This window comes from Electrona antarctica, assembly GCF_951216825.1.
Source record: "Electrona antarctica genome assembly, chromosome: 19".
NCBI classification, from domain to species: domain Eukaryota; kingdom Metazoa; phylum Chordata; class Actinopteri; order Myctophiformes; family Myctophidae; genus Electrona; species Electrona antarctica.
Window position 1 is genome coordinate 8,993,931 of NC_136800.1, and position 20,465 is coordinate 9,014,395.

At 45.9% G+C, this 20,465-nt stretch overlaps 1 protein-coding gene across 2 annotated transcripts in view; it reads right to left on the bottom strand.

Moving 5' to 3' along the window:
• LOC306912585 (myomegalin-like) overlaps nucleotides 1–19,401 on the bottom strand; it is a 42,259-nt gene extending 22,858 nt beyond the window's left edge. The window contains exons 1-18 of one of the 2 annotated variants that reach the window (XM_079488919.1): nucleotides 17,092–19,401; nucleotides 13,399–13,536; nucleotides 12,405–12,524; nucleotides 11,433–11,525; nucleotides 10,269–10,499; nucleotides 9,984–10,142; nucleotides 9,592–9,693; nucleotides 8,915–9,052; nucleotides 8,319–8,498; nucleotides 7,993–8,187; nucleotides 7,386–7,574; nucleotides 7,140–7,262; nucleotides 6,893–6,976; nucleotides 6,336–6,442; nucleotides 5,575–5,720; nucleotides 1,636–1,766; nucleotides 974–1,176; nucleotides 415–721 (exon numbers count right to left, since the gene is read on the bottom strand). In XM_079488919.1, coding sequence (XP_079345045.1) covers nucleotides 415–721; nucleotides 974–1,176; nucleotides 1,636–1,766; nucleotides 5,575–5,720; nucleotides 6,336–6,442; nucleotides 6,893–6,976; nucleotides 7,140–7,262; nucleotides 7,386–7,574; nucleotides 7,993–8,187; nucleotides 8,319–8,498; nucleotides 8,915–9,052; nucleotides 9,592–9,693; nucleotides 9,984–10,142; nucleotides 10,269–10,499; nucleotides 11,433–11,525; nucleotides 12,405–12,524; nucleotides 13,399–13,536; nucleotides 17,092–18,444 — 3,999 coding nt within the window. In that variant the 5' untranslated portion in view covers nucleotides 18,445–19,401. The remainder of the gene's footprint in view (nucleotides 1–414; nucleotides 722–973; nucleotides 1,177–1,635; nucleotides 1,767–5,574; nucleotides 5,721–6,335; nucleotides 6,443–6,892; nucleotides 6,977–7,139; nucleotides 7,263–7,385; nucleotides 7,575–7,992; nucleotides 8,188–8,318; nucleotides 8,499–8,914; nucleotides 9,053–9,591; nucleotides 9,694–9,983; nucleotides 10,143–10,268; nucleotides 10,500–11,432; nucleotides 11,526–12,404; nucleotides 12,525–13,398; nucleotides 13,537–17,091) is intronic. The other variant, XM_079488918.1, reaches the window with a different exon arrangement.
• Between the last annotated feature and the right edge of the window lie 1,064 nt (nucleotides 19,402–20,465).

The window sequence follows — 20,465 nt, forward strand, 5'->3', positions numbered from 1 at the left end:
AGTGACTAAACTGAATTGTATTTTACTCTGGCATTACATTATTATTATGTGGCGCTACTGCTTAAAAAATATATATGTAAAAAAGCATTATGTAATTGGATTTATGAGTTATTTGATTCCATTTATTGCAGTATGGCAATAAAATCAGCGAGGGGCGTACATCATCATGACATAAAATAGACACTATGCCTATTTGCTCAGACACTATGATGTAAAATTCTCCATTCAATGGGACAAAAACTTGTTTAAGACGAAGTTTGTGGACGGTAACTAAAAGCTGGATGTAGGAGCGCCCCTCAAAAAAAAACCCAAAAAAAACAATAAAAATAAAGCCATTAAAAATTGGGTATGAATGATTATACAATAAGTCAAACTGTACATTGATGCTAGTATGGTCCTTTTAAGTGCGGTCACCTTGTCGCTGTGCTGGGGCTGGCGGTGGGACAGTAGTGACCCCAGGTCTAGGGAGTGGGGTCGAGTGCATTGCCTCTTTCCCCGTCCCTCTCTCAGCTTCACACACGGGGGGCCGCGCTTGCCCACCGCCGCCGGTGGGGCTCCTCCCTCCTCTTCCTCGTCCACATAATCTTCCTCGCCATCTTCTGCTTCTTCTCCCTGCTGCATCTCATCCTCCTTGGGTCCCAGACCTCCCGCCGGACCCTCCGGTCTACCTCGGCTCTCTCGCAGGGCCTGGTTCTCCCGCTGGAGGCTCAGCAACACACTCCTTTACGGAGAGGAGACACAGGAGGCGACATTAGCATGATAGCATCAACAAAAGGCTGTGGATCAGCCATCCTGACAAGCACTTGGAATGTAGGAGTCGAGGCATTACATTTAGTTTTTTCAATTTCATTTGAGGTATTATAAATGTCTTTAATTTAAAGTCACTTCCGTTTCATGCCAGGTTGAGAACCACTGGTCTATTGCATCAATACATTTCCAGAGAGTGCTGCTGGAAGGACATCATTATTCACACCTCATCTGAGCCAAGGAGCTGTATCCGTCTCTCTCCAGTTGGGACCTCATCTCTTCAAGCTCCTGCTGCCCCTCGAGGGTCCTCTTTGGCTCGTCGAGCTGCCGCACGTCCACCTGTGCGGTCTCCCCGTTCTCCTGGGACTGTGCTGCCGTCCCCCGGCCTCCAGCGAATCCCATGGGCCCGCAGGGGGTCACTCCAGAGGACTGCACAAAGAGGATTTATGTTACCATCATAAGATTGTTATTAAAGCATTTTGGCTCATTTGAATAATGATGACAGTGAAGGGAGAGAAGGAGAGAGAGAGAGAGAGAGAGAGAGAGAGAGAGAGAGAGAGAGAGAGAGAGAGGGATGGAGAGAGAGAGAGAGAGGTTTCAAACCCAAAAACGTTTGTGACATGACACTTTAATAATAGGAATTACTATTGTTAATTATTATTGTTATAAACACGGGGTCAGACAGAGCCTGTACTTTTTGTTGACATGGAAACTGAAATAGAAGTGACATCTGTGATAATAAACTGTCCACTTGAACTCAAACAGGCTCAAATGTAAATGTTAATCATTCCATCTGTGTCTTTGAGATGGTACAAACGTATAACCAAAACAATCTCTAGAGTTAGATCAACTCTGTATGGTGAACTGACAAAGCATTGTTATGTTTACCTGAGCGGAGGCCAGACTCCGGGCGGTCACTTTGGCGCCGTCGTCCTCGATGCTGTCGCTGAACTCGTCGCTGCTGCCCTCTTCATCGTCTCCCTCCTCATCCTCCTCCACGTCTTCCTCTGCGCTGAGCTCTGAAGAGACGACAGTGAACAGAGTCAGGACAAACGGCCTCTCTCTCTCTTTTGCTTAGTGTTATTTTCCTCCCCTAACACCGCACGGGTCTTTGTATACGACAGACACGCTTCACTGTCTGTCTTCCACTTGTTTTCTCCTCTCAACTCTTCCCTGTGCTTTCCCTCAATCTGCCTCTCCCCTTTCCTATTGGCCGACTGAATCACCCGCTTCTGAAGTCATGGGACGAAACGAAGGGAAATGTTATGTCACAAGCTGCCAGCCAGCCAGAAACGCGGCCCTGTATGAGTGTGCGTGTGTGCGTGTTCGTGTTCGTTCTGAGATTCCATTCCACTACACGTACAAGTCCATTTACACGTTCAGAGTTGAATAAACAATCTGGATTTTACTGTGCATAAAGCAAAAGGAGCCAAAAGCTTGCTTCCAATTGTGTAATGTCTGAGCGCACACACACACACACACACACACACACACACACACACACACACACACACACACACACACACACACACACACACACACACACACACACACACACACACACACACACACACACACACACACACACACACACACACACGATTGTCGTTGGAAATTATTGAGTTACCGAACACACACTTTACCAAAATTATAACACTGTGTTAACTTGAAAAGTAGTTATAACCAGACAACTACTGACTACACTGCAGTATGCGTGCGCACGCACGCACGCACGCACGCACGCACGCACGCACGCACGCACGCACGCACGGACGGAAAAGGAAGCACAGGCCCAGTGGAATTTGACTGGCAGGTTATGAAGGGGCAAATATTTTCCACAATGGGACAGCATACGGTGCGCGCACGCACCGTATGCACTCCACTTATATGGGCATACTTAATTGTTAATCATTACATTACTGGGACTTCAGAATGCTGTAGATTTGTAATCATGGAAAGGTCACAAATCACAATTAGAGCTATATAGGATGACTACCTACTGTACCTAGAATAATGTTTGAATGCATACGCAAAAGATTCACCGGGTTGCCAGGTTGAAAGTGAATAATGTGTAATATAAACACACTGGATATGAGTCTGTTTACATACCATAGCACCATATCATGGTTATATTTAGAATGGGCCCTGTATGTTGGGCCCTGTATGTTTCTGTATGTCTTGTATAATATATGGGGTAGTAGTCTAGCATAATAAAATATAAGCGGCAATTTATAAAGTATATAAAGTATATATTATAATCTCTCTTTTATGTTGCAGAGCATGTGATTTTGACAGTGCTTTATCCTTCTCTGAACTTTTCTTTTTTATACAAACCTTTTGCACCGATGACATCATAATAGTCCAATAGTTAGGAGGCAGAGCTGTGTTTTGGCATGGGTCGGTGCTTTGTATAGTGCGTTTGTGAATTCATAACCAGCCACACATCACGTCAACGTAGCCATGCAAACAGGGGAAAACACCATGCTGGAATCTCATGCATGACGTAGAAAGGACATGAGTGTAACAACTGCATATTGTAATAATGTTATACAAGTCTGGAGATTGGTGGTGTTACCCGACTCCATCACGGAGGTGGCCATGGAGAGCCAACATCATGTTGAGTATGTCCTCAACTTCATTAAACTAGGGTTTGGTTTGGACAATTGGCAAAGTTACCCTAAAATACCAACCATTGACATCGATGGTCGTTTTTTGCAAAAGTAAGACTAAACCTCCACTGCATGATGTCGTTGCTTGCCGAAAGGAACTGATTTTCAAGCTATAACTTGAAGGGAGGGAGTGTATTTCCGGTCCCCTGGCGAGGGCAAATTGCCTTTACAGCTTCAGCCAGCAGCTGTTCGGGGCTAAGTGTCTTTTACACTTCGACACTTAAGACTGTGTGACCCAAGGGTCAAACTGGCAACCTTCCAATTCCCACACGGCCTCTACACCCCCGTAGTTTGAAAAGTAGCTTGAAAATCGTACCACGGAGCATAAAATAAAATAGTCAACATTAATGGTAAAAGTCTCTAAAGCCATATTGCATGGCATTTTAATTGGGTGTGGATGTGGGAGGTTATGAAAGGTAGGCTTTTGGGACAAGGCGGGGGATAAGTTCCAAAACTTAAGGCTTGGTGTTAGCTTTGTCGTGTGTGGTGTTGCGTGTCAAAAGTAGCACAACTATTAAGCTTGCTGTTTTCAGCAAGCTTAATGTGACACCAGCGCACAGCTATTAAAGCATATAAATAAGGCTTAAGGATGTTTAAAATCCACTTCTGGTTGGTCTTTGGGAAGAGGAGAGAGGGCGGGGGCAGTGCAATAAGGAACAACTGGGGTGACCAACAGTTAGGGATAATATCCCCCTAATTAATGAGAAGAAAGAGAAATCCATAACAAAAGTGCTTTTGACAAAAAAGCCAGCACGTTTTTATTTGTGTTGCATTTAGAATACAAAAGATGAATGTTTCAAAGAGCTGACCATCTTCGAGGTTAAATGAGAAATCAGGGCAAATAAAAAAAAATCTAAGGTCTGTTCTGTAATGTAGTTTAATAACTTATTTGGGAAAAGGCTAATTCTATATCATTCACATGTAGCAGGGCTCCTATGCAAAACATCCATTACCATTTTCACTTACCATGATGATACAAAGCTCAACTAGATATCAACATGCCTCAGCACACTTAATTGTACACTCCATCACACGACGGTGTCACTTGCCACCAAGAACTCGACTTCTTGGCGGCAAGGCACACGGTCGTAAAACAGAGTACATTAGGCTTTACGCTAGCACACGCTAAAGCTGCCCTACTCTACCATGATGTTGTACAGTGCCTATTGATATCTGCACGCATATTGGCACCATATCTCATTATGGTTCACTTCATTGTCCATGCATTGTCTTTCCGACCAAACTACCATCTAGTAAGTAGTGCAAAGCAGGTAAAGGCTTAGGTTATATAATAACTATATATATATAAAAGCGCAAATTGTATAGCAGCATTCTAATTGGCCATCTTTTTTCTTCTTTTTTTTTTTACTTTTCATGGGCCTGGGTTATGTGTGTACACAAAGATGGTATTAAAATAAAAAGATGAAAGGTGAGACGTTTCACTATAAGGCAATGAGCTTCCACACCACAAGATGTCACTGTGACACAAAGGCAGAAGAGTGACAATGGCGAGAACACGATACATACGTTTAAAAAAAAAAAGAAATGGCAATACAGAACAGTCGCACTGCAAAGCAATACGCAGGCAGTCACAATATATAAAAAACACATTCACAAAACACTCCACTGAAGAATATATTAATAAATTAATATGAGGCCAACAAGTTGCCACATCATACAGTATACTTGTGAACAGGCATCTGCTCCACTAGTGAGCAGTGCCATCAGTGCTTGTCTGGACAAAGTTAGCCTACATGCTGAATGTCAGTCCTATTCCAATAAAATGTCCCGGAGAGAGACCAAGTCAACGCCATGCACCCACACAGTAAAACCCTCAGTGTTAGTACACTCACTCCCAGAGTTGGACGTGACTCAGGGAAATAAATAAGGACCAAATGAATAAATCTAAATGATTTTACCGTGCATAACAAAGGCCCTTACAGGTCCCTTTTGTTGCATCTGTACGCGCAGAGTTAGACGAGACTCAGGGACATAAGGAACAAATGAACACTGAACATTTGACTGCGTAGAAAGGCAAACAAAACTGGCATTCAGCATGGACAGACCCCCTGCCTCTCACATACACAGTGCCAGTAACCGTCCGCAGACAGCGGGTTAGTTTAAACAGCCCTGGAGGCCGGACACCGCCCATCCCCACCTCCAAAATCAGCGGGCCGCCTCTGTGCCGCCCTCTCCAGCGCCGCGGCCATGTCACGGGTCCTGGCAAGGACCTCCTCCAACTGGCCACGGAGCGCCTGAACAGAATCTAGTTCGGTGTGCAGGGCCTGGGTCTTCTCTGAGCTGCTGCATTGTGGGGTGGAGAACGAGGGGAGTAAAGTGAGGTCAGGTTATAGCACCAATGATTTTACTTTCAAATTCAACCCTAAGAGATGGCTTGAAGCAAACCGAACGTGCAATCATTTGTGTTTACATTACACTGTAATTGTGTTGTCCTTTGTACTTTAGTTGTATTGTTTTGAATGAATACCTACAGACTACAGATAAACATTTGCTCTTAGCTAACTCTGGCATATTTACATCGATGTGAAAACTGACGATGTCCCTGGTAAACAAACAAAAACACCAACAAACCAACAAATCAATAAACTAAATGAATATGGGGAGTGTTGAAAATCTCCTGAAGTCAAAGTCAAAGTGAAAACCGTAAACCTATAGATGACCTCCGAAGGAGTGGTTATGTGAAGAGTGGGGCGAGGTGTCACTTACCTGCCCCTCTGGTGTGAATGTGTTATGTGAAGCGCTTGGCGAGGTGTCGGTCATTTACCTGTCCCCTCTGGTGTGAAATAGTGTGAATGTGTTATGTGAAGCGCTTGGCGAGGTGTCGGTCACTTACCTGTCCCCTCTGGTGTGAAATAGTGTGAACGTGTCATGTGAAGAGCTTGACGAGGTGTCACTTACCTGTCCCCTCTGGTGTGAATGTGGCTGAGGCTCTGGTACAGCCTCTTCTCCGCCCTCAGGGCATCGTTCAGCTGGTGGTACTCGGACACGATCTGCTCCAGCACACACTGGGTTAAAGTGATGACAGAAATCAGGAGCAATGAGTGAGACGGCAAATCGAATGTCTGAATTGTCAGCCAATCTAGCACTCCTCTGCACGGCAAGTGGTGATTCAACACAGACAGAGAGAATGGTACCGTGACCAGTTTTTGTGTTGCCTGTCCGTCCGTCAATCTGTAAATCCATCCCTCCCTATGTACGTACATACAGAATGTCTGTCTTTTCCGACATTTTGAATGCAATATCTCAGGAACACAAACAAATCCAAACCGATTACATTTTGGTGATCAAGGTCTTCATAAGCCAAATAATATCAAATATCTTCAATGTCTTCATTAGATTAGACATGGGTGTAAAGTGCAACTGGTTGGCAGACGCATAAAGCTCATAGTGTTACTCTCTCAGAGCTAAATCAACAGATTGCTGTGCAGATGGAGGAGAGTGAAGCTCCATCCTACTTGGTGTTGGGTGTCTTCAGAGGCAGACTGCTTGGCCTGTTGCTGGACCTGGGTCAAAGTCACGCGAACGGCACACAGCTCTTTCTGTAGAGTGAGACATAAACAATGGATGATCTCATTTGTTCACCGTTACATAACTCTAGGGCAAGACTAGAAACACATCTTCCACCTCCTATTTTGTGAGGATTCCTCGTTAATGTTGTGATAGTTTGTTCCAAAATGTTTATATATCTATGCTATTGGGTACCTGAGCCTCCCTCTCCTTCTTCAGCACCAGGCACAGTTCCTCCTGCAGGGCCTCGACCTCTGGCGCCCCCTCTCTGCAGGAGGACTCCATGGACTCCTCCTCCTCCTGGCCCTGAACCAGCTCCTGGACAACAGATCAGACAGACATTTTTACAGTGTGCGTTTGTTGGTGCACGTGTCGTGCGTAGAGAGGACACTTGGGGTGTGTAAGTCTAGGTGTAAGTGAGGAAGTGAGTGAGGTAGGAACCTTGATGAAGGCCTCCTTCTCCTTCAGCCGACTCCTCAGGAGTTCCGTCTCTCCGCCCGCCTCCCTCTCCCGCTCCTTTTCCCGCCTCGCGTCGCTCAGCTCGCGTTCCGCGGAGGACAGCTGTCTGCGGAGCTCCTGCAGTTGGCCCGTCCGCTCGTCAATCACCTGGGCCAGCCTATCAGAGCAGTCCTGGGGGGAGGGGGAAGAGAGAGAGAGTGATATTGTACATACGCTCACAATAATCATATCGTACACTAGGATGAATTAACTTTTGTTGAGCTTCAAATTCAGTACCACTTGAACCCTCTGTACTTGATGAAACAGACCTGTAAGTACATTTTGAATTTCTGACTTTTATAATACAGAGTATTTCTACATTTTACTTAAAGGGGAAAACCACCCATTTTCAACATTTTACTATGTCATTAATATACCTTAGAGCTGTTGTGTGGAAATAATAAAAAAGGCCCCCCATTTTGTGTTTCCTAGAACTGTAAGTATGAAAAAAATCATTAACATGGTGAAACACATCTTGATGAATGAAAATGAGTGGAATGCCCCTTTAAGTAAAACCTTTGAGTACTATTTTCCCCCCACCACTTTCTACCTGCAGGTACTGGTCCTTGGCGCCGATGGTGCTGAGCAGGTCCTGGACCTGTGCCTGGTGCTCGGCGGACTGGCGGCCGCGGTCCGACAGCAGCTCCTGGAACAGCTTCTCCTTGAGAGCCAGGCGAGCCTTCAGCTCCTCCACCACCTCAGTGGGAGCAGCCTGCACGCGGGACAGGAGCGCTGCAGTCACGTCCTGTATGCACGCACACGCAGACGTACAAATAATGGTGATTAGCGATTTAATTGCGTTTTGGGGATTGAACATTGGAACATATGAATGGATCCAACATCATTTCCGTTTCTGCAGGGCAGCGTATGTGTTACCTGTGCCTCTTGGCTGCGTGTCTGCAGGGCAGCCTGCAGCTGGCTGACGATGGCGTCTCTCTCCCTCAGTGCCGTCCTCTCCTTCTCCTCGCTCTGCTGTCGGAGCCATTGCAGGTTCCTGTAGGCCTCCGCAGCCTGCTCCAGCTGCAGCTCCTTACCGCGCACCAGAGAGTCCAGACTCTGGACGCATGCAAAATACCCCAAAATAATGCAGAAACAATACCATCCACCATCATTATTAGAATATACACAACTCTTGTATATTTCTGTCTGAAATGGTTAGCTCATATATATTAGGCCACCCGATGAGTAGCGCCAGCTATGTGTCTTTTGTCAGGTAGGCGTTAGGAATCAAACACGTTACATTTGGCTATGTGGTTAGACCCTAAACCACATTAACTCTGGTGTCCGATTTTGAGCGATTTTTCAAATATTTTGGGCAGTTTTCAACAAATAAATCTAATCTTTAAAATAATGTTTTCAAAACATATTTGTCGTATGATAAAGAATATATAGGGCTTAAGTGGTTGACCGCTCGGAACGCCAGGACATTAGGCTTGTGTTCCTGCTCAGTGTTTAAAAGCTCTCCTTCTCACCGTGATGGTCTCCTCGTTGTTGGACAGGATGGAGCGCAGCCTGTCCAGGTCTCTCTCCTTCTCTCTGAGGGCCAGCTGCAGCCTCCTCACCTGGCCCTCCTTGTCCTCCAGACAGCGGAACTTCTCGTCGATGGAGCGCTGTGGCGTGAGGAGGAGGAGGAGACGCGACATCAGATCACGCATCACAACGCCACACTGCAGCACTGTTGCTCTGACCATTCTCTGATCGTACCGTTATGCAATCATAATGAATGTTAACCGATAGAGAACTGAGGCCGATTCTAAACACAGGCTTGTTTTCTGAAAAATGAATGTTTCTGTAGCAGTGGTTCTCAAACCTTTTCATGTCAAGGACCCCAAAAATTACCCCCATCTCAGAATATTGCGTTCCCTTTAAAAAATATATAGATATTGAAAGACGTGTACAAACATTCTTGGTTTTAAATAGTTAACCCTGTCAATTTTGGGCATGTTACCAGCCAGTGAGGAGCCCCCACTGTGAGGATGTAGAGCCCCACCCCTCGCCCCTCCAACACTCAAACTTTTCCCATTATCCCCACGTTTTCCCAATAAGTGAAAATAGCTCATACTAATAGCTAATACTATCTTCACAAGGTGTCGTGTCAGCTATTTTCACTAGGATATAGAGTGTTTAACCGTGGTTATTAGTGTCTCACCTCCAGAGCTTTGTCTCTGCTTTTAATGCGCTCTCTTAGCTTCTCCAGCAGAGCATCTCTGGGTTTACAACTCTCTGCAGACTCCAGTATCTCCGAGTACTCCTGCACACAAAACACCAGCACTTCAGATGGGACCTCAGCACGTGTGTGTGTGTGTGCGTGCGTGTCAGTTCACAACTAGCACACAGTCAAATCGAGTGTTAATTCATACATTTGTAACTCTGGGAGTGTATAATGTATGTAACCATTTGGTTACATTTCTATAGTCTCAGAGTTAGACGAGACTCAGGGAAATAAGGAATAAATGTGTGTTTGTGCATGTTTTTACAGTGTGTGTGTGTGTGTGTGTGTGTGTGTGTGTGTGTGTGTGTGTGTGTGTGTGTGTGCCCCACCTGCAGCTGTTTTTCCTTGTCCTGCAGAGATCGTTTGAGCTGTGTGTCGCTCCTCTCTCTCTCCTGTCCCTCCGCATGTCTCTCGGCCTCGCTCTCTTTCAGAGCTGCCTCCTTAGCCTGCAGTTCAGAGCGAACCCTCTGGAGGGCGCTGCGCAGGTCCTGCAGCAACAACAAGAAACCAAACGTCACTTCACTTCTCATGGCCTTTGGTGCATTTTATAGGAAGGGAAAAAAATAGCACACACGCACAAACACGCACGCAGACACGCGCACACACACACACACCTGGTTGTGTTTGTCGGTGGCCTCTCGGTGCTGCAGCGCCTCCTGCAGGTCAGAGTGCAGTCTGTCCTTGAAGGTGGTCATGTCGTCCCCTTTCCTCTGGCTCTGCCTCAGACTCCTCTGGCTGGCCTCCAGCTCCAGGCCCAGGGAGAACAGAGAGCTCTGCACCCCCACCAGCTCACCCTGCAGGCGGGCCAGCACCTCCGCCTCGCTGCCCCTCTCCGGAGGAGCCGCCTGAGGGGTGGAAATATGCAATACGCATTTACGCGGTGAAGCTTGTGGATTCTTTTGTGTATAGCATTGGTTCCCAAACCTTTTCATGCCAAGGACTCCCAAATTGACATTGACCTCCATTTGAAAAGATATGCCAGGGACCCCCATAAGAGAAGATTTTTACGGCTCTAGCAGTGATTCTCAACCATTTTAATTTCAAGGACCCCCAGTTTTACATGCATTAGTCTACGGACCCCCGTTTAATTTCTATCTCTGGGACCCCCAATTTATATTGTAAAATCAATGTTAATGTAACTCTGAGAGTTACAGACCCATAATGGTCCATTTGGTTCCTAACTATCATTTAGCTGGGGACCCCCTGGAACTCCCTCAAAGACCCCTAGGGGTCCACGGACCCCACTTTTGGAACCACTGGTATAAAGTGGTGGAGCAGTGGTGTACATGTGGTGTACATGTAGTACATGTGTTCAAGTAGGATATTGTACTTAAGTACACATTTGATTTGTAGTAAAGTATTTCCAATTGTCAACACTTCACTACATCTCAGAGGCGACTCCACTACAAATATTATTTGAAATGTTTAGTTACTATATTTTGATTAACCATACAAAACATAATTTAGCCATATACTTCGGCTATTTGAAAACAGCTGATCTACAAGCTCACAATTAGCTTGTAGATCAGCCGTTTACAAAATATTTCTTTCATACATTATTGAACTTGTGAAATGTGACATTGTGCATAATGAGTATACTTCTGCTTTTGGTACTTTAAGTGTATTTCGATTGCCAATACTTTTGTACTTTTACTCAAGTCAATTTTAAATACTGGACTTGTAATTGTAACTGAAGTATTTAGAGCAGTAGTGTGTGTGTGTGTGTGTGTGTGTGTGTGTGTGTGTGTGGGGGGGGGGGGGGGGGGGGGGGGTCTTGCCTTGGATTGTGTAAACTGATTGCGGTGGGCCATCTCTCTCAGCTTGCACAGCGTGGCGTTCTGCCCCTCGATCAGCTGATACAGCTCCTGGGCCTGGAGGCACAACAGGACCTGAGTGTTCATGCTGCGTTCAACACAGACAGCTCCAAAATATTGAGGAAAAAAAAACGAACCAAAGAGCAGGTCTGTCTGTCGCGGAGTGGCGGTTGAAGTTATAAAAGGGCACGTCAAAGATGGGTGAGAGAATATAAAGCTTGGGACGAACAGGCTGACGGAAATCATTCGTTTTCCAGAGGAAATTGTGTGGAGAGACTCTCTCCGAGAAATGGTGAAACAACACGTGGTCGTTTTGTATCTTTGTAGCTGACGGTGTGAAGTTAAAAGCTACTTTATCGTGTATCCGATGTATCTTTGATCTTCATGTCGCTGGCTTCCACTGAAAATCTATGGGAGACTGTAGCTTTGTAGCTGCCAGTGTGAACACAGCACCACACTTTGCGCAATCTTACATATAATGTATGTAACATTTCATAGTACGACAAAGTACAGTACTATATAGGGGGTTCAAGTGGGTTTATTCAGGATGTGTTTGACTAAGTGTTCTTGGCTTAAAATGTCCCCTTAGTCTCACGATGCGATCAGAGACCTCTACCTACCAATCATTGCCTGGGGACTTCTAAATGCAAGGTAGTTGCTAACGGCTGCTAAGAAACCTGCGCCTGCTGCTTTGTGAAAGCAACTGTGCAACCGTCCCAATACGAAGGACCGTCCTAAAGACTTTAATTGGTTCTTTAAACGCCTTCTTCTGGTTTCCACCGGGTTTTAACAAGGAAATGCTGGGAGAACTGTTCTAAACGGCTTGTGAAACTAATAGCCACTTGTCAACAAACACAAACATACTGCCACTAGCACTTAGTGACTAGTTTTTCAAAGCAGTTTCTACATACATAAACAAACACACAAGTCACACACCTCATTGTCTTTGGTGCTGACGGAGTCGGTGAGATCCTGGATGGTTCTCTCCTGGTTCTGAGCATCCTGGCGGATGGAACGCAGTTCACATTCCATCTCAGTCAACTTCTCCTGCAGCTTCTGTATGTAAGCAGGAGACAGACACACAGTCATCAGTACAGTCTTTCACATTTGTCTCCCAATTTAGTCGTCCTGCCAATTCCCGATTCCCCCTTGAACTGTAGTCCCCCTGCCTTGCCCCTGCAGACCCCTACTGATTGACATTGGTGACAGACGGGTGCCACCTCAGAAACATGTGACGTGACGACACCAGTCTGCTTCTTTTCCCTTGACAAGTGAGGAGCTAAACCTGGAGGATGTAGTGCATGCTGAGGAACATGCCATTCCTAACATGCCATTCCTCTCAGTTCCCCACCACACCGAACAGGAATTCTAACCATTAACCTGTAGGAGTTGCCAGTGCAATGACAGAGATCGTCCTCCTATTCTACCGTTATTGTGCGAGGCATGCACAAAGATGCAAAGATCACACCATACAGTATTTGTCGCTTTGTATATCTGTTCAAGCGTGCGTCCTTAGTGGCGTGTGTCGGAGACGCGGCGGCTCAGCTTCAATGTGTAGCTTTGAATCTTTTGCATCTGCCCGTGAGAACGTTTGAGGATTGGCAAGCTCTTTTTTAACCTGTGTGTGTGTGTATGTGTATGTGTATGTGTGTGTGTGTGTGTGTGTGTGTGTGTGTGTGTGTGTGAGCGCACGCGTGCGTGTGTACGTGAGAGAGAGGCTGAGTGAGTATGAGGATATGAATGGGGGGAAAAAATTAAAAAACCTTGGGACATGCACTGAGAAACCATTCCTTGTTCCTCCTTGATATCGATTGAATCGTCAAGAATGTAACTCAATTAAAAAATAATTATAAAACAAACAAAAACGTTCTTTTTTTGGCAAGCAACACCATTGTACAAGTGTATAAAGGAGGCTTCCGAGTCAACGTACCGTATTGTTGGCCTCACTCTTGTGGATCTTGGCCTGCAGAGATTGGACCTGAAGCTGAGCCTTCTGCAGCTCGCTGACACACTGCCCTGCTGCACATTCATACTGGTTCAGCTGGCTCTGCTGCTCCTCCACGAGACTCTGGAACACGAACACACACACACACAGAAGGTTTGTTCACACTTTGGCCTAATGAGATCACAATGGAAACGACTAACAAGCTTCGGTTTGTTTGCTAAAATCCATTTTGGCGCTTTAGATTGGTGATACTGATGCTTTTCACTGCTGTGACTCTGAGTAAACAGAAATGCCTTATTTTCAACTGAGAATAAGCAAGATAAATTACTGATTGACGTTTTTGTTTTTATATCCAACTTTATGAATGTGGTTGTATTTATGGAGATGTGTGCGATCCGTTGACAAAAGAACTAGACTCAGTCAGAAATCTCAAAACCAACGCATAACGTCCACCACTGGGGATTGTGTAATATGTTTACATTTAGAAATTCATGTCAACGCTCAATCGCCCATTCATGCGTGCACTTTGCTAAAAGCTGCACTCTGACGACAAGTCTCTAAAGCAGTGTGTGCGCATGTTCATGTGTAACAGTGAGTGTGTTCAAAGTGCTCCATACCATTACTATCTTTTACATAATCAGTGGCGCATCAGTGCTTCTGCACTTCAGTTGTGCAATTCTAGTTCATCTTTCACAACTTCCTTCTGGGCAACATGAAATTAGTAGGAGGTACAGTATGGCATCAGACCACAGGTACCAAATACTACAGATCCAAATGAAAGCTGGGTATTTATTAGTGGTGCATTCAATTAATCGATATGGCGATATATCGATAGAACATCCGATAGGTGGATCGATCGAGAGGCTGCTATATCGATACGGCAATAAACGGCATGAATTGTCTGGGTGATCAGTGTTGACAAACGTACCCGTGTTTAACGTTATCAAAGCCCCCCTTGCAAGTTGCAATGCACTCCCTTCCCAGACCCCTTGTTAGGATGTTTAGACATTTTTTTTTTTTTAAAGATCTCTGTGGGCCTGAAAGTGTTTTATTGTATTTGTGCAGCTCCGCATCGTGACTACGAGCTGTGCATCCTTTTTCCAAGTTGTACCTCCCGTGGTCAGCACCTCCCCACTATTGGTGTGCGCTCCTACCTCTTTGTTTATTGTATTTGTGCAACATGGACATTATTTTGAATAAACGTATAATCGATATATATCGATATCGTGGCCGCTGTATAGTGATACATATCTATCGTGAGATTGTAAGCAATATCCACCACTAGTATGTATTTAAATACAAATATAGTCTCTTATTTTTTTTCTTTCTTTCTGGTTGAATGCTCAGTTAGTCCAACATGGCATTCAGCAGAAGTAATTTTTTTGTAAGCAGGCAAAATAAATACAATTGTTTTGTTACACTAGTGTACAGGCATTACATATAAACACCAGAATAATAGTATAATAATAGTATGCTCTGATGAAGGCTCATTGCAGAAACGCGTAATGGTTTTTGGTGTGTGCCAATAAAGAAATGGAAATGTGAGTAATTTTTGTTTGTGCTACCTTTTTGGATTTTTTTTCTTTTTTATTCCTACTTTTTGATGTAGGCCAATACTGGATTTGGGTTTAGCACTCCACTGAAAACCATTGCTGATGCACAAGCTCTTTTTCTCATTTAACCAGAGTAATAGTATAGCAAAAGAGTATTGCTGTACTACTAGCCATAGTAGTGAAGACAGTGAGGTGGTCTGACATTGCGTGGGTCTCTTTGCCTCCAGGGCTCTTTGCGAAAATAGGCCAGTTGTAGAGTCACTGTGCATCTTCACATCTAACCTACTTAAGTCAACAGCCCTGGCTCCACGATGACTCTCTCTCTCTCTCTCCCCCCATCACACACACACACACAAAATGCCAGCTTGTTCCAATTTAAGAGATATATATAGTGTTAGTGTTACCAAAAATACCTATGGTATGTCTTCTGTATATTTTGAGCCTGCTTGTGCAGATTGGTTAAAGTTAGCCCAAATAACATCAAGCGTTGGGTCGTTGTGTGCCTTTCCAAAGTTTTCCACTCTCAACCTCATGTCCTTGTTTTTGGTATTCAGCATTGAAGATTATAGTCTAAAATAAGGCTTAAAGATGTATTTTACATTAAAACACGTTGCTTTATTTTCACATGTGCACCCCGACAGTTTTATTTTACTTGCTTTATTCGATACCGGTATTCGATATTAATTTGATCAGACACTCCTCACTCCTATATAAGCCCATTCAACTTCAAACACAGGGCCCTGGTTATGGTGACTGATATTACTAAAGCATGAGGAGACATTTTTCTATTACATTTACTTTTCTTTCTCTCTTTTTTTTAAAGACATTAGACATTTAAAATTAAAAATGTAGTTGGAAAATGATGCAGTTGGACAATATCAGTCACCAGAACCAGGGACATGAATGAGCCTAACTTAACATGTAGTTTGAAGCTGAATGGGCGTGTTGGACGGGGACGTGATCTAAATTGAATCAAGTTGTCTGCGGTGCACACAATAGCCTGAGTAGACATTAAAATCAACCCTCCAAAAAGTGTTTTAAAATGAAATACCCATTTAAATTAAGTGGTGATGGGATGGGTGCCATCCCTGTCTATCTGATGATTGTTAATTTAGGAAGGGAGGATTTCATTGTTTGAACGATACTGCCAAAACACTAATCCACGAGAGGATGAAACTGCTTTGCATGAAAACAGAAACTTGACTCTAGAAGAATCCGTCATCTGATTCTGGTCATGCCTTGTGGCCTCATCTAGCTGCTGTAATGCTTGTCATTGTATGAGGCTGCTGGCCCAATGCCTCCAGTTCACTTATCCAAGTAAAACATTCTGAACTGTATTCAGATATCAGACATAAACCTCAATTTTAAAAAGCACAATATTTTCTTAATTTTAAAAGATTATGCTGTAATTTTAGAGCTATAGACAATTAATGCTCGATAGGCATAGCAGATTTCCTCTTGGCAATCATAGATCTCTCACACACACACACACACACACACACACACACACACACACACACACACACACACACACACACACACACACACACACACACACACACACACACACACACACACACACACACACACACACACACACACACACACACACACACACACACACACACACACACACACACACACACACACACTTCAGGATATCAGGCCACGATGACGTGTATGGCAGCTTACCCACTCCTGACCTGAGCGCTAAAGTAATACTCACTTACAAAGACAATTACGCTGCAATGCACACCCCCACACTGTAGCACACATGCTCTGAGGAACGGCTTTCGGTGGAAAGGCTATAGGCAGGATTTGTGTGATTGGCGGCTAGATTATGCAGCTAATTAACCCAGAAATAGGTATCTAGCGCTCCGGCAGTAGAGCCCCTTATGCCTGCCTGGAGGTTTGTGGTTCGATCTGCAGAGATGTGCATAGCATAGGAACCACTCGCTAATGTTGTATACACAGTACAATCCCTATTGTTAATTTATCCATTTGTTACTTATTTCCCTGAGTCATACCTAACTCTGAGAGGGTAGTAGGGTTAGGGTACACTACATATTTGTACCCTCTCAGAGTTACAAATGGTTAAATTATCCCTAAGGATTTGGCTGTGTACCTGGTGCGGGCGTGGAGGTGGGTACTCTTTATACAAATCCTCCCACAGCTCCGCCATCTCGGCCAGGTCCAGATGTCTGTCCATCTCTGCGTCCAGCCTGATAAGAGGGGCGTCCAGCTGGGACATGGGGACGTGGACGCCCCGCTCTCCGTCTGGACCGCAGAAGGACATCCCCAGGACAGGATCGGGGAACGACAGCCGGACGCTTCCGTTTCCAGTGGTGTCCTCCTGGCGGACCAGAACCGGAAGCTTGCTGCCCTTGGGGCTCCGGAGCGGTCGATGGAGACCGCAGGTCTGGAGCAGCCCGAGGGCCAGGGACAGGTGGGACGTGGACGAGGCGAGCGCAGCGGGCCCCATGTGCTCCTCCAAGAGGCAGTCGGACATCCGATCATCCAGGGGATCGCCGAGGAAGCACGGCGCGCCCCTCGCATGAGCCGAAGGCCGCTGCATGGCGCATTCCCCCGCCGTCTCCAGAGACTCCACGGACGGGCTGGAGCTGGCACGGCCGGCCAGCGTGCGGTCGCTGTCCGACGCCCGGCGGGACGGGTCCCGAGAGCCGCCGCCGGGCACCAGGGTGAGAGACGAAGGGGCGTCCTCCGTGTCATCCTCGTCTCGCCGCCCATCGCCGCCGCCAACACCACCTCCCACGACGCTGGCGGAATAGCGCGTGGAAGGGCCACAGGACGTGCTCCGAGCCAGCTTCCTGGGCACCTTGCACACTGCCTCGTAGTCGGAGTCCGCCACCCGCCAGTAGGCGCAGCCCCGACACCGCCTGGGGGTGCTGGCCGAGCAACGGTGTGATGTGGCAGCTGTGACCTCCGACCCTGAAGCGACATTGGGACACTGAGAGTGGTGGTGGTGGTGACAGTCGAGGTCGTCATCGGCCCAGGACTCGTACAGGGAGTAGACCAGGTCCTCCTGGAGCAGGGCGCAGTACTTTGCGTGGGTAAGTCCGGACATGTCCACCATACCGCCCGCCGGCCCAGCCACCGCCATGCCCCCCTCCTCCTCCTGCTCCTCCTCCTCCTCCACGCCGTTGGTCTTCCGGTAGAGCCCGCCGATGCACTGCCGCAGCCGGTGCTTCTCCTGGAGCAGCCGCTGCAGCCTCTCGATGGACAGGGCCTCCACACGCGCGATGACCGTGTCGAAGCGGTACATGCGGTCCAGCATGAAGGTGCACTTGGAGCAGGCGAACTCGCCCCTGCCATCCCGCGTCAGCTCGCGGCCCACCGCGTGTGACAGCAGCACCTGCAGGTTGAGCTTGGAGGCCGGGTGGAAGATCCACCGCCGTTGGTTCCCGCAGAGTTCCCGCGCGCAGATACGACAAGACTCCTTCATCTTGAGGTCGAGCATTACGCAGGCCAGAGGGGGGAGGCTTTGGTGATGAGGAGAGAAGGACCTTTCAGGTACTGAACGTCAGAATTGCACTTCACCGCACTGATTTGATCAGCGATCCCACAGACAACAGAGTCCTCATCGCGTTATGTCCTCAGAAGGAGGTGTGAAGCTCAAGCATGCATTGATTATTCATGGAAGGTAATAGAAGCAATGAGCTCTCTGGCCATAATAGAGACCCCATATGTCTCAAATAAATAAAGTTGGGAATATCAGCAGTTTAGATGCTGCAAATAAGATTGTTTGAAAATAAGACATATGATCAGTTGAGGTAGACAACGTCAAGATTAAACAAATAACCACTATTATATTTTGAGAAAAATATATATTTGTAATATATGTAGCCTTATAATCTGAAACGATTGCTGAGCTGCAAACGCCAATGTCATTTGGGACATAGCCAAAGCTGTGACGTAAATATGTATTATCGAGGAGAGATAGAAAGACGGTAAATGTCAATGAAGGATGACATCCCAGCCGCGTCGCTCCTGATCTTGAAGGTGCGACGGCAATATTCGTGCACAACGGTTCCAAAAAACATAAATAACAATAAATGTCAAGTCATCCAGATTTCATCAGGTCATTCATTCATATTAATCTCCTCGGTATATTCCTTATTCTCTCGTCAACGGACAAAAACGTGCGTTTTTCAAACACACACGCGTTCAGCGTTCCTCTGCATCAGTTGGCTGTCATGGGAGCCGACCGAGCGCTCTCAGGTTGTCACTGCCGCCGGTGAGCTCTGCTCGGCTGTCATTTAAGCTACTACTTCCCGAGGAAGTCCGGCTGCTCTGAATGCTCCATATTCTTCGGTATTAAAACATGACTTGTGAAATCCTTCATTCATCCCAGCCAGAACGGCAGAGAGAGAGACAGAGGAGCAGCGTTCTTTTCGTAGTGCCGCTGGAGACAGAGCCTTCTGTCTGGACAGAACAGAGCAGACCTGCAACGGCAGACCGCACCATTCACACACACGGGGGAGGGGGTGGAACGGCGCGGTGCATTCTTCGCATGTGTCTCGTTTGGTTGTAATTATAAATCACAAGTCGCATTCGCTTAGCAAATCATTGTTTATTTTAACTTTAGGCAGAGAAAAATATCTGAAAACCTCGCTATCGTCAGCTTTACCGTGCATGTCCGCTGGAAGAACACAGTGCGACTCCCCCGGGGGACGGTGCTACTTCTCGCTGCCCAGTCTACTGGAGCTCCATACGCATCAGTGAACAGGTTGAAATGCTTCTACACACAGTAGCATAATACTAACATTACATTAGTGACGCTCTGATAATGTAGTGTGTAGAGTAGACGAACTGAAACGCGTTAAATTGGATTGTTGAACACACTCAAAGGAATATTCGAGGACCAGGATATTCGCAAATAATGTTTTTTTTATATTATAATGAAAGGAAAAATACATTCCACAGAACTTACACCAGAATATTTAATTCATGCAATATTTAGTATTGCAACGGAATACTTCACATGGAAACAGGAATTGTTACAGTGTCATGCAGCTCATGCCTGGATGAATATAACGTAATTCATTATGTTGTCATGTGCTCTCTTGTGCAAACAGAAATAGGCTGCTACAGCATAGTTGTTCTCCCTTATTTGTCCACCCCATTCCCACTTCCAGGTAGTTGCCAAGTATAGCCTATTATTTGTTTTTGATGGCAATATCTATTCTATAGTACACCAGGTGAGGTTTGCCTGGTGACTCAGCCAGTTAATTCACAGACCAAATGAGACCATGTGCTGCTAGTTAGAGCGAGGACCCGTGTTCGAATCCGACCCCTATCTGGTGTCACGCCTCCCCACTCTACTCTCTCTCTCTCTACCTTGGTTTCCCTACATCATTGACCTATTTGAAATGAAACATTAAAATGCACAAGACAAATCCATCCACTGTACCGAAATAAAAGCTTGTGTGAAGTGATATTTCTGCAGTAATGATGCAACACAATATATAAAGCACTGTA